General features: G+C 32.2%; 1 protein-coding gene across 1 annotated transcript in view; it reads left to right on the top strand.

Moving 5' to 3' along the window:
* The first annotated feature begins 49 nt into the window (after positions 1 to 49).
* The window catches only part of LOC111612546, a 39943-nt gene continuing 25045 nt past the window's right edge, over positions 50 to 14947 (top strand). The window contains exon 1 of the mRNA XM_023353776.1: positions 50 to 445. Within this exon, the coding sequence (XP_023209544.1) occupies positions 364 to 445 (82 nt within the window). The 5' untranslated portion in view covers positions 50 to 363. The remainder of the gene's footprint in view (positions 446 to 14947) is intronic.

Here is a 14947-nt window from a genome sequence, read left to right as displayed (position 1 = left end):
TTTTTTTTTTATAGTACACACACATATATATATACATACATATATATATCTAGCGGATGTAGTACTCTAAACCACGCTAACACGGCGGCCCTAATCTACGTTAACACGGTCGTCTTGACAACAGCACATAATCAGATGGGGGAATTTAATGGTGTACCAGAAGGCAGCTTGCGGTTGGAAGGCTGGGAATTCTGTCAGCTGCTCCGACGACACACGTCTAATCGTTACTACACAGATCCGTACAGGTGGGGGAACGTCACATGTCGGTGTAACTGCCTCCATTGATTCGTCGTTATTACGCGTTTGTGTTGTGATGCCGGACGTATAAAGAATGTAAGCAAGACAGTTAATAAATATTGAAAAATGGCTCTCAATAACTTGTATAGTTCCAATGGCGGAATCTACGTTCGACCCTTGGGTCTTCCCGATTATTATCCCGTCCCAGGTAAGATTTTTTTTTTCTTCCCCTCTCTTACATTATCATGTTAATTTCACATCCCTGTATTGTGTACGCTCTCGTGCTGTGTTCTTTCTGTGTGCTGCTTGTAAACAAATAGGGGGGATTTGTAGTGTAAAAATCGAAGGATCTATATAACTGTGTGGTGCAATATTTACTCTATGTGTAATACAGTAATAATACCTGCAATGTTTTCATAAGTGCATCACCACTTAACTATGGAAGCTAGGTAAGTAATATTACTAATAAGAGCCTATCTGGAACAGTTTTATGAAGCGTATCGCTCGAAAATGTTAGCGTGAGTGTTGTTTTATGAACAATAATAACCGAAGTACGTGACTGGGAGCATTTTTATTAACCATAATAATTGAAATTTGTATCGGAGGATTTTTATGGATCTCTAGAATATTTCTTTTTTCTTTTTTTTTTCCTTCCTCCGCCGCTTGTTTGCATTAAATAACTAGTTTTAGTTTAATGAGGGTTAAATCTAGTATCATATATTTTATTATTTTTTTTTTAGCTTTTAAATAATATGTATTTTGAAATTGTATAATTCTTTAATGTGTTTTTATAGGCCTACGTGTTACTCGAAATAAAATTCTACATCTGGAAAGTTCCTTTATTAATCGTAATTCTAGGAAAACCTACTTGGAACAGTTTATGCGTACTGTAACAGTGGCAATATATAGCTGAAATAATTTATGAAACATTAACGACCAGAATGCGTATCGGTTACGGTTTTTACGAGCTGTAATACTTCGAATACGTATGTGGAAGGTATCTATAATGTTTAATGTTCGATACACTCATCCATATATATATGCATCTAGTAATTTGCGAGTATACAAGTAAATATATTACAAACATTTATCAGAGTATAGCTTTTGCAATGCATACCCTGTATTCTTTTTTGTACAAGCGCACACTCCAAGTATACATCACATGCTTTTTTTTTTTTACTAGTTCAACACTATTAGTGTGTTATATCAAGCGTAACAATCGAAATTACACGGAGAGAATATTTATAAAAATTAATAACTCGTTATAGGATGATGTTACGCAACTGAAATGAGCAGAAATTTCCTCTAATAATTTAAAAATTACAAGGTTAAAGAAGCTGCCAGAAAGGGAGGTTACAATGTTTTTTAAAGAAAAAAAAACACAAACTGTGTTTTTATAGGGGTACGTTAAAGGTTGATTTTAAAGGTTTATAGAACCCTAATTAAGTTATGTAAATAAAAAAAAATTGAGTGCTGTAAAGATTTATAGAGGGTTAGAGAAGAGATTGAAACGCAAGAAAGTGTGTCATATAGGTTAACGGGAAAGCGGGAAAGAATTGAGATGTAGAAAGGATGCCATAAAGATCTGCAGGAGTATGGTTAAGTGTCGGCGTAAAAGAGACGTTGTTGTCAGTTATATTTCAAAAGCTAATACGAGACAAATAGTGAGTTAATATGTATTGTAGAATGCCCTTTATATTGTTCAATATAGGCGTATTTCTATGCGTAAATCAGTGCACCGTTCGCAGTTATGGACTGTTTATTATGCGGAATAATTACTTAAAACAGGTAAAAGATTACCTTTTGTTTCTTTAACATTTTTTAATCTTTTCAAAGTATGCTTAGTGTACCTTGGAACCGCCACATTTACATTATATATATCCGTAACACGATCCTCTTTAAAGTATATTAGTTTCCTTCAGTTGAAAAATATTATATTTATATATACATTCATATATTTTTAAGTACAGAATGCTTAGAATCGATAAAATAATTTCTAATATTTTAAAATATCTTTCGGGTATTACTTCTATTCACGTTATAAACATTACTTCACTACAGTTCCTATTGTTGTTTAGTATTGTTTACCTTATAAATCCATTAAATTTATTATAATTCGCTTCATAAAACTCAAAAATAGTTCATTAAATATATACTCTAAACGTTAAAAAAAATAAAATAGACGATAATTAATTTTACAAGTAAAAAATGTTTAAGAAAAAAAAATACTGTAATTTCTGTAATACATACATTTGAATTTAAAATGCGTGACGTCACCCAATTTAAAAATTTAAAAATAATGATGTCACGCACTTAAGAAGAAGAATTGAATCGATTGGTGGAAAATATTTATCATATCATAAATTTGAATATTGTAGTAACTATCGATTGAAATCGATATTATAAATTGCTCGTTAAGTGTATGTACAATTTAAATTTCTTTTTTAATTTTTTATTTAGACTAAACATTATCACTACAGGTGTGTTGACCGAAGATGTTTGTATAATAAATTATGTAACGGGACAAACGAAAATAAATAAACACGACTTTAACGGAGATAGCGATTAAGATGCAATATTTGTTAATAAAATACGTTCAGATAAAATTATATTTACAGTAAATCTGATATACTAGACATTTACGGAACGATGACGTAATTTAAATTTCAAATTTCTGCACTTACGAATGGGGAATAAATTGATTGGACGATTTTAAAATTCAAATAATTAACTTTAAAAAATCGTCTTTTTAGCCAACACTGCGATAACTAAACACCAGAAAATAATTATTCTAACGTTTATTCTAGCCGTGTCAAACGAATTATCTCCATCCGAAATGAAAAAGGTTGCTTTATAAGGCTAACCTATTAAAAGCGTGGTTTCTAGCCAACTGACAAAACTATGACTATTGTCAGCAACGATCTGTGAAAACCCAACATGTCAGCAACAGAGAGGTCATGTTCAGGGGTCAACTAGTCTTGCCGTCTGTCGGTAATCAATTCATTCCCTTCCCAACCTTCCTACCCTCCCCCTCCATCACTGACAAATGGGACTTCCTGCTGCTCGACGTTGTCATAGTAACGGTTTTGACGTGATGAGTGTGACACGTCATGTAACCACTAAGTACGCCATCTACGAGTGGAATTGTCACTTTTGCGCATTCAATAATTTCCATTGTGATTTTTTTTAAAGCCCATCGATACTATAGAATTAATCGTAACATTTACGTAGAATACAGTTTGCTACGCATTAAAATAACAAAAAAATAAGTAAATAAATAAAAAAGAACAGGAAAATTATAACTAATATCCATCGCAGTTATGCTTCACTGCATGTAAAAATACATTTGCAAGGAAGACAATAATAGCAGGGGCGTCGTATTATCTGACATAAGTTATCATTATTAAAAATAAATTGCACTAATGCGAATTAATGCAGCAATTACGAGCTTTAAATCATAAAAGTAATTAGTTCGTGATGTCACTAGAATACCGTGACGTCACCGTTTAATCAATATTGCAACGATTTATTGTATTTTTTAAAGAACTTTAAAATAAAAAATTAATCCTATCGACAAAAGAGATAAATATTTAAAATTTAATTTTTTTTAATGTTTTTAATTCTTGTTCAAATCAGATATGACGTAGAGGCGACGTTTTACGTAAAGTCGTAATTATAGAAATTGCTAATGACGTCACTGCGAAAGAATCGTCTGCTTCTTACCAATTTTTAATTTGTATTAATCGATAATGTGACATTTAATAATGTTTCAATATTTATTCAGTCTTTAATATTTATAGAGTATATTATTAATGTAGAATTGTCGATTTTACAGGTCATTAAAAAAAAATCTAATTTTAAAATCGGAAGTGACGGCATGCATATTTAATGACGTCATTGTATATTAATATTATTATTACATTAAAAAATCAATAGATACGTTGCCGATGTTATGTATAAGATTATATATTTTTTTATTATATATTAAGAAAAATAATTACGCAGATAGATTTTGATCTGAAGGTGGCAAGTTTTTAAAATTTTAAATCATTTTTTTTTGTACTAACTCGAGATTGGTGACGTCGTTAATAATAAACTTTAAAAAATAGCGCAAGAAACGCCGCATTAATAATTTATATGTTATTTTATCATTTAAAAAATAACATAAAAATTGTAAGAGTAATAAATAATTCATCTCAAACGTAATATATTTTTCGAATCTTTTGTAAATAACGGAAGTGACGAATGCAGCGCCTCTACCAATAATTTTTAGTTCTAGTTTTTTTATAATTAAAGATTCAAATCTATTGTAATAGAGTTTACTCTTGTTACAAGGGAAGATTATTAACAACCCAAAGGAAACACAATTACAGTAAAACCTGTTTAAAACGGAAACCTGCCAAACCGGAAAAATAGTCGATGCGTGCAAGTCCGGTTTACACAGGTTATATATTTTACAATTTTTTTCGTTCCTACTGTAGGTATTATATTACATATTATATATTATATTACTATACTATGATGCATTATACGTTATATATACCAGGGCTGAACCAAACCTGGTTACAATAGAAGCCACATACCGCTTATTAGAAATACTTGAGAGCCTCATCTATATTGAAATGGTAATTTATAGGTTATATACGGTGAAACCCGTGTTAACCGGATTCGTAGAGTACCGAATTCCGGTTTTTCATGTTTCCGTTTTAAACAGGTTTTTTTAAACAGAAAATTTTTGCGTTTCGAAGACTTTTTTCTGTTTAGAAAGGTTTCCGTTTTATTAAGGTTCCGTTTTGAACAGGTTTTGCTGTAACCTATACTGTGTACATATAAAGAGAGAGGGGGAATAGCAGCAAAGTCGAACGCCCAGCCCTAAGTAATAAGATGTCCAATTTACGGGAAAATATTCATATACTGTACTGTACTTAACAAGAGGGGGCAGCCTGGCGGCCTGCCTCCTGCCAAATCGCTTATCTGTTTGTAATTATTTAGCCTTAATAACCCAATAAAAAATCCGACTGTTCGTCTGATATTCGAAGTTATTACCGGGTTGATTATAAACGTTCATATCAAATTTTTTCCTTTATTATATTTTTTAATTCTACTAGATCATTGATTCTCAAAAAGCGGGCGCTACCGGTATGATAGACGACTCAAGGTGGCCTTGGGGTGTTGGAAGACAGGCGACAAAAATCCATTTTGTAACAAACCAAAAAGTATAAGAAATATATGCATTGAAAGTGTTGGTAGTCCAAAAAGTTTGGGAAACACTGCACTAGATTATACTTTTTTCGCAGTTGCGGGCTTCTTTCAGACGACTTATCTCCTTACATCTATCTTCTGCACCCCTCTCTGTGTCCTTGCTGAAGAAACAGTTTTAAAAAAATCTATCTTCTGCAAAAATATATACACTATTGTTTATAACAAACTGATCTTTATTAAGCTTTAGCTGCGTAAAGAATTTTATCGTACAATGAGGTAAATTACCAAACACAATTATTTATTTTGGGATTGTTTGTCTACCAATAACGATGTTTAATGGCGCTCAAACATGAAATATATTAACTGAGTTTGCTAACCATGGGCGTCCGCAGAAAATTGTTTGCGAGGGGAAAGCCTGGAGACAAGTAATCACATCAATAAACTTTTATTTAATTATTTAATTTTGGGTTTTTTTTTTGCATGTAGGTTATAGTACAGAGTATTGCATCAATACAAAAAGACAGACAAAACGTCCCGTGGTCGCGGGTGTAAGGTTACATATATCTCAATCACTTTTACAATTATAATTTGTGGCATTTTTACTCGATCCCAGGGAGGGCAAGTGCCCCGTTTGCCTCTCTCTGCGGACGCCTATGCCGCTAACCCCATCTTAACTTCCCTCTATAAACGGCCTTGTAGAAAAAACTAGTTTATTCATAATATTAGATGCCTGGTGTGCCCAATTATCCCTATTGTTTCGTCTTTGTCTGCATTTTCTGAAAAAACATTAAGTTGTTATCCTTCCTCAAGGCCTTACCCGTAATTTTCGTAAATAATTAAAGATTAAATAAAATATTAAATTATATTTATATTTGTAAATTAAACTGGAATTTTTCGTGAAAATTCAATTTGAATCGAAAAAAAAAAATCTAAATCGAAAGTGACGTCGCGTTATTTTAAATAAATGTTACATTTTCCCGAAATCGGAAGTGACGTCACGCGATTTTTAAAAAAGCATGACGTCACGCGAAATTTAAATTTTATAAAATATCGGTAGTGACGTAGAAAACGTGATTTGGCGTGAAACGTTAAAATTTTTCAAATCGGAATTGACGCTACGACTGTATTTTGTTTCTTTTGAAACTAAAAAAAAACAAGGCAAATATGATTTTAAGCATTTTTAAAAATCTTATGATAATAGAATCGGCTGATATTTAGGATATTTTTTTTAATTTTTTGTTCAATATACAGTAATTGCATTTTAATGCGGTTAAGAACTGTCTTTACGTCATTTTAACAACAAAATGTAATGTCTGATGTATCAGAGGAAAGAGATTATAGAGGATTTATTTAGTATTAACGTAATCCCGGATTATTGATCGTCGATGTACAAACAAAACTTTTTTTTATTTTTAATTTTTTTCCGTTTGTTCCCTTTCAGCATTTCATGATACCTTTATAATGCTATTTGTATCCGTGCCACAATTTATTTTTATTTTGTATATTTTCTTTTTTTCTTTAATTTTTACGAAAGATTTAAGTAAAGAAAATAATTTTTCTTAAATTACGAAGCGTTAGAACATTCGTTTAAAAAAAAAAGGAAGAAGAATGGCATTATCGATTGAACGAATCGACCTTCCTATTTTCCGTTTCTTCCCCCATCGCGCTTTAGCTTTCGTTCCACGTAATGATGTCGTAAGTGGAACGATTATCTGTAAATTAACTTCTGCGCATTATCTGTAAAAATTTAAATTATTTAAGGAAAGAAAATGGCGCCTGCTTCACTTGACAATCGTTAAACCGTTCTAAACATAAATATTTAACGTTTTGAGGCTGGCATGCTATAATTTTATGCTCCTGCTGAGTCTATTTTTAATAATTTGCTTTGTTTTCTGAGTTAAGAAAGTTTGAATCTTAATTTTTCTAAATTTATATTCTTCATGTAACAGAGAATAAGAATTTGCATCGCTAAGATTATGTTATAAATCTACCATATTGAAACTCTGCTTTGTTCATCGTATTATTGTGCTGTATTATTCACTAGGCACGACTAGGAGCCCTGAGTCTTGGGGCCTCGAAATTAGTAAAATTTCATGGAGGACACCAATCTTCTCTGCCAAGGGTCCCCAAAGGCCTTAATCCACCAAATGCAGTACAGGGAGTAACAGCAGTACTTCGTAGCAGAACTAAGCAGTAGTATCTAACAGTACTTAACATACTTATTGCTAGTACAGATGCTGCTGTATCTGGAATAGCATCGGCGCATCATTAAATACCACGATAGTATCTAATAGAATAAAATATAACAATATTTAGTGTTATCTAACTGTACTGGCAGTAATCAGCAGTGAAGAAGAGCATCTAGTATCAGCATAACCTAGTAAAATAGTAGTACTATATCCACTTCTATATTTATTGTGTAGTTACTAGCCTGTAGGAGAGAGAATAAGGAGGTTGGTTGTATATATATATAGAAGGCCACCTTAAAAATATTACTGGAACTACTGCTACTAACATAAGTATTGGCTACATATTGCTGCTCTTAGTACTAGTGCACTTGCCTTTATTACTAAGCACTTCTAACTTCTGCTAGATATTACTAGGCACTACTGTTACTTGTAATATTAAAATATACATAAAAATTTCACAGTATTTCTATTTTTATTACCTTAATTTACATGCGACTAATTGAAAGCCCTTAAAATTTCAGTGTTTATTTTTCCAAACATGCTACTGCCTAGTTTCTATTATGTATAATAGCGATAATACTTTGTTATGTGTGGTATTCCTGCCATGCTGTAATTCTCTGGTATGACTGCCATTCCTATTATGCAATACTTTTAAATCTCAGTATAAATATTTGCATAGCGTGAAGAGTAGTCATGCTAAAAGCAACTCTAGTTGGTTTTTTCCTGTGAATTTGTTGATGCTTAAGCTGCAAATGTGACTATGTTAAATATTGTTTGCTGAATTTATAGTACTACTACTACAGAATTGATTGTATTATATTGATTTCTACCGTGCAATGACTCGTACTAACAATGATTATGGAATGTAATGATCCTGTTAGTGAATGTAAAACCATTCTTATAGCATAATGAGTTTAATTGGAGCAGAATGTACATGAAATAACGTTTTTTTAATTAGTGAAGCCATTTTGTTTCGAAATATCGTTACAGAAATCTCCCGTAAGTGACACGGGATCTAAAATTAATCTTTAGTGGCATCACTAGAGCAGAAATCATTCTTTAGCTATGATTTTAATCGTGTTCCATATTATCTCCTCGGGACAATTCTTCCAAAATAACATCATTNCAATAAAAAATTCGACTGTTCGTCTGATATTCGAAGTTATTACCGGGTTGATTATAAACGTTCATATCAAATTTTTTCCTTTATTATATTTTTTAATTCTACTAGATCATTGATTCTCAAAAAGCGGGCGCTACCGGTATGATAGACGACTCAAGGTGGCCTTGGGGTGTTGGAAGACAGGCGACAAAAATCCATTTTGTAACAAACCAAAAAGTATAAGAAATATATGCATTGAAAGTGTTGGTAGTCCAAAAAGTTTGGGAAACACTGCACTAGATTATACTTTTTTCGCAGTTGCGGGCTTCTTTCAGACGACTTATCTCCTTACATCTATCTTCTGCACCCCTCTCTGTGTCCTTGCTGAAGAAACAGTTTTAAAAAAATCTATCTTCTGCAAAAATATATACACTATTGTTTATAACAAACTGATCTTTATTAAGCTTTAGCTGCGTAAAGAATTTTATCGTACAATGAGGTAAATTACCAAACACAATTATTTATTTTGGGATTGTTTGTCTACCAATAACGATGTTTAATGGCGCTCAAACATGAAATATATTAACTGAGTTTGCTAACCATGGGCGTCCGCAGAAAATTGTTTGCGAGGGGAAAGCCTGGAGACAAGTAATCACATCAATAAACTTTTATTTAATTATTTAATTTTGGGGGTTTTTTTTGCATGTAGGTTATAGTACAGAGTATTGCATCAATACAAAAAGACAGACAAAACGTCCCGTGGTCGCGGGTGTAAGGTTACATATATCTCAATCACTTTTACAATTATAATTTGTGGCATTTTTACTCGATCCCAGGGAGGGCAAGTGCCCCGTTTGCCTCTCTCTGCGGACGCCTATGCCGCTAACCCCATCTTAACTTCCCTCTATAAACGGCCTTGTAGAAAAAACTAGTTTATTCATAATATTAGATGCCTGGTGTGCCCAATTATCCCTATTGTTTCGTCTTTGTCTGCATTTTCTGAAAAAACATTAAGTTGTTATCCTTCCTCAAGGCCTTACTTACCCGTAATTTTCGTAAATAATTAAAGATTAAATAAAATATTAAATTATATTTATATTTGTAAATTAAACTGAAATTTTTCGTGAAAATTCAATTTGAATCGAAAAAAAAAAATCTAAATCGAAAGTGACGTCGCGTTATTTTAAATAAATGTTACATTTTCCCGAAATCGGAAGTGACGTCACGCGATTTTTAAAAAAGCATGACGTCACGCGAAATTTAAATTTTATAAAATATCGGTAGTGACGTAGAAAACGTGATTTGGCGTGAAACGTTAAAATTTTTCAAATCGGAATTGACGCTACGACTGTATTTTGTTTCTTTTGAAACTAAAAAAAAACAAGGCAAATATGATTTTAAGCATTTTTAAAAATCTTATGATAATAGAATCGGCTGATATTTAGGATATTTTTTTTAATTTTTTGTTCAATATACAGTAATTGCATTTTAATGCGGTTAAGAACTGTCTTTACGTCATTTTAACAACAAAATGTAATGTCTGATGTATCAGAGGAAAGAGATTATAGAGGATTTATTTAGTATTAACGTAATCCCGGATTATTGATCGTCGATGTACAAACAAAACTTTTTTTTATTTTTAATTTTTTTCCGTTTGTTCCCTTTCAGCATTTCATGATACCTTTATAATGCTATTTGTATCCGTGCCACAATTTATTTTTATTTTGTATATTTTCTTTTTTTCTTTAATTTTTACGAAAGATTTAAGTAAAGAAAATAATTTTTCTTAAATTACGAAGCGTTAGAACATTCGTTTAAAAAAAAAAGGAAGAAGAATGGCATTATCGATTGAACGAATCGACCTTCCTGTTTTCCGTTTCTTCCCCCATCGCGCTTTAGCTTTCGTTCCACGTAATGATGTCGTAAGTGGAACGATTATCTGTAAATTAACTTCTGCGCATTATCTGTAAAAATTTAAATTATTTAAGGAAAGAAAATGGCGCCTGCTTCACTTGACAATCGTTAAACCGTTCTAAACATAAATATTTAACGTTTTGAGGCTGGCATGCTATAATTTTATGCTCCTGCTGAGTCTATTTTTAATAATTTGCTTTGTTTTCTGGGTTAAGAAAGTTTGAATCTTAATTTTTCTAAATTTATATTTTTCATGTAACAGAGAATAAGAATTTGCATCGCTAAGATTATGTTATAAATCTACCATATTGAAACTCTGCTTTGTTCATCGTATTATTGTGCTGTATTATTCAGTAGGCACGACTAGGAGCCCTGAGTCTTGGGGCCTCGAAATTAGTAAAATTTCATGGAGGACACCAATCTTCTCTGCCAAGGGTCCCCAAAGGCCTTAATCCACCAAATGCAGTACAGGGAGTAACAGCAGTACTTCGTAGCAGAACTAAGCAGTAGTATCTAACAGTACTTAACATACTTATTGCTAGTACAGATGCTGCTGTATCTGGAATAGCATCGGCGCATCATTAAATACCACGATAGTATCTAATAGAATAAAATATAACAATATTTAGTGTTATCTAACTGTACTGGCAGTAATCAGTAGTGAAGAAGAGCATCTAGTATCAGCATAACCTAGTAAAATAGTAGTACTATACCCACTTCTATATATATTGTGTAGTTACTAGCCTGTAGGAGAGAGAATAAGGAGGTTGGTTGTATATAATGTATATATATAGAAGGCCACCTTAAAAATATTACTGGAACTACTGCTACTAACATAATAAATATTGGCTACATATTGCTGCTCTTAGTATTAGTGCACTTGCCTTTATTACTAAGCACTTCTAACTTCTGATAGATTTTACTAGGCACTACTGTTACTTGTAATATTAAAATATACATAAAAATTTCACAGTATTTCTATTTTTATTACCTTAATTTACATGCGACTAATTGAAAGCCCTTAAAATTTCAGTGTTTATTTTTCCAGACATGCTACTGCCTAGTTTCTATTATGTATAATAGCGATAATACTTTGTTATGTGTGGTATTCCTGCCATGCTGTAATTCTCTGGTATGACTGCCATTCCTATTATGCAATACTTTTAAATCTCAGTATAAATATTTGCATAGCGTGAAGAGTAGTCATGCTAAAAGCAACTCTAGTTGGTTTTTTCCTGTGAATTTGTTGATGCTTAAGCTGCAAATGTGACTATGTTAAATATTGTTTGCTGAATTTATAGTACTACTACTACAGAATTGATTGTATTATATTGATTTCTACCGTGCAATGACTCGTACTAACAATGATTATGGAATGTAATGATCCTGTTAGTGAATGTAAAACCATTCTTATAGCATAATGAGTTTAATTGGAGCAGAATGTACATGAAATAACGTTTTTTTAATTAGTGAAGCCATTTTGTTTCGAAATATCGTTACAGAAATCTCCCGTAAGTGACACGGGATCTAAAATTAATCTTTAGTGGCATCACTAGAGCAGAAATCATTCTTTAGCTATGATTTTAATCGTGTTCCATATTATCTCCTCGGGACAATTCTTCCAAAATAACATCATTGAAGGAAATATTTTATCTAATGACGTCAGTCTAGGAGTCATTCTATTGGTGCCAATGCTTTATTTATCATTGTTTGCGGTGATAACGAAAGCCTAAGTCACTAACACAACTCTACTTCACTGTAGAAAACAGTTTAAGGAAGTGATATCGTTGAAAGAAGCATTCATTGGAACTGTGTCATCTGTATAGGGATAATTTGGAACTTTTAAGAATGCTTTCCCACTGAAGAAATGTTACCGAATCACGTTAAAAGGTGGGTTTAATCACGTTAAGAGGTTTACTGTGAAAAAATGGGGGAAATGCTCTTTAAGAGCTCTATTTCAATTGAACCTACTTCAAAACTCTAATGTTTCGAATGAATTTATTATGAAGTACACCAGCAAAAAACACTTATCGGTGTTTAAAATATCCTAAAAATTTTCAAAAAATTAATGTATGACGTAGCAATTTCTACTGGAAAAAGCATACTTTTCCTCTCTCTCATTATAAGTCCTGTTCCTTTTCGCTTCGTTACTTACTTAATCATCACTTAGTGATTCATCCGTTATTTTTCGATTGTTTATAAATGCTGATGTTTTTTCCTTATTCCCTGTCCACAGATTAAACATTAACTCAAGCTATATAAATTTTTATAGCCTTTCCGACTTCTCTGACGAATGCATAAACGTTAGATTAGTTGTGCAGTTGAATTTTGAAAGGTTTCGTGTGGGTTAACAAATCCCGAAAACTTACAAATGTACTGTATGTATACCTGTCGTATGTGGGTCTACTGACAACGCAAAAACTTTACGTAGCTCAACGTCATATTTTATTTTTCTCATCGTTCCTCCTTCATTTTTATTCATTTTCCCCCCTTTTATTCTTTGTCTAGTAATCGCGGAAATAGTTAAAAATAGAAACAATACAATCCTTTTTTAAAGTTAAAATCTGGCCGCACATTTTGTTAAATTTTTCAAAAAAATATTTATGAATAAGTTCCATTGACTCTTTAATAACTTTAATGTTGTTTACCCAGAAAATTATTGGGGCTTATAAATAGGGTTTAACTGAGGTTTTTAACATTTTATTTTCGCCATTTTAGAAATTAAGTAAAACTAATTAACGTTGGATAGATATTTTAATATATATACTGTATATATGTTTTTTTTTCACACGTTTCTGTACAGTCTGAGTTTATACAGTCCAGCAGGGGCGCCCGGAGAGTTTAGGGGCCTGGGGCAAAATACATATTACATGCCCTGCAATAAATTAAGTTATTATATTAAAGTAAAAGAAATGAAAGAGTATTGTATAGAGGCCCCTACTTCCTTCCGTTGTAAGACTTTTTTCTCCTTTAACCTCCCTCTAGGCATTCCTGATAGTCAGGGATTTTCACACAATCTAAACATGCAGGAACTTAGGGCCTCGAATTTTTACGTGTATCGTTATTTGGTAGAGGGGAAAGGACTATTATAGTTTAGAACCACAACAAATCTGCTTACATTTATCATTTATACATGCGCAGAGTTGGATTCACACAGCCTGAACAATACAGCCGTGCGAGAACACAGCGTAGGGCCTCACGCCTTAACTTATTACAATTCGGATAAAGGTGAAAGGCCTGCCATAGCTTAAGGCCACAAATCTAAATTCAAATCGTACACACGCTTGCTACGATGCTAAACCTGTTGAGCCTATAACAAAAACACTAAGAAACGTGTCTTTAATAATAGTTAAACATCAATTATAATGGCGCGATAGCTATCGGCTTCGGTGTTCATCAGCTCGTTTTTTATTCCGTATAAACCCGAGTAAACCTGACTTCCTCGACAACTGATGGTTTTTATAAAGGATAAAGTTCTCCATTTAACTTTAATCTTTTTATTATTGAATATTAAACACCTTTAATTAAACACGCCATTGATCGATATCAACGTCCTTTCGTTGGTATACGCCATTCACTCAGCTTGAATTCTTTATTATCGAATAATAAAACAACCGTCTTCGACTATAACACATTATAATCGATTCTTTATGCTTTAAAATATACGTATTATACATTTAAGGAAACTTTTAAAGTAAACATTAACACGTGGAACGACGTTTCCCCCTAACGTTCAATGGCGACCACGTGGGATGTGTGAGTAATCATTCGACTGTTGCAAGGAAAAAAAAAAAACTATGAAGTGAAGCTACACTAGATCATTGTTCTGTGTGTCAATGTACACAAAGGCTATAAATACATCCTCCGTTACGTCATCGTGTTTACCTGAGCGAAGAAAAGCTCCCCTTTTTATGAGCGAATTAATCGGCCACTAGCCCATGGAAAAAAATAATAAAATCTTCCAGAAAATTCCCTAATTCCTTGATAACTCGTCAAGGTTTAAATAAATAATTCGCGGTTAATACAAACAGTGAAGTCTTATTTTCAGTTAATTTTAATTTAACTTTAAGAAAATGTATGGTTTATATACTATTATTTCAAATGTATTTCTGGGAATTTCCCTCACGAGTAGGGAAATTTCAGATTTATTTACTTTATTTCTTTAATAGGGAAATTTCTTATTTGTATGGAGAATTTACGGATATTTTAGTTTAAAATACTAAGTTTTTAAAATCATTATTACAAATTATTAACATAAATTCGAATTTTATCGATTTTTTAAAATATAATTAGAATAAAGATG

This window comes from Centruroides sculpturatus, unplaced genomic scaffold (assembly GCF_000671375.1).
Source record: "Centruroides sculpturatus isolate CEXI.00-Female unplaced genomic scaffold, Cexi_2.0 scaffold1725, whole genome shotgun sequence".
NCBI classification, from domain to species: domain Eukaryota; kingdom Metazoa; phylum Arthropoda; class Arachnida; order Scorpiones; family Buthidae; genus Centruroides; species Centruroides sculpturatus.
Note: the sequence above shows the minus strand (reverse complement) of the source record. Positions and strands in the feature narration are given on the sequence as shown.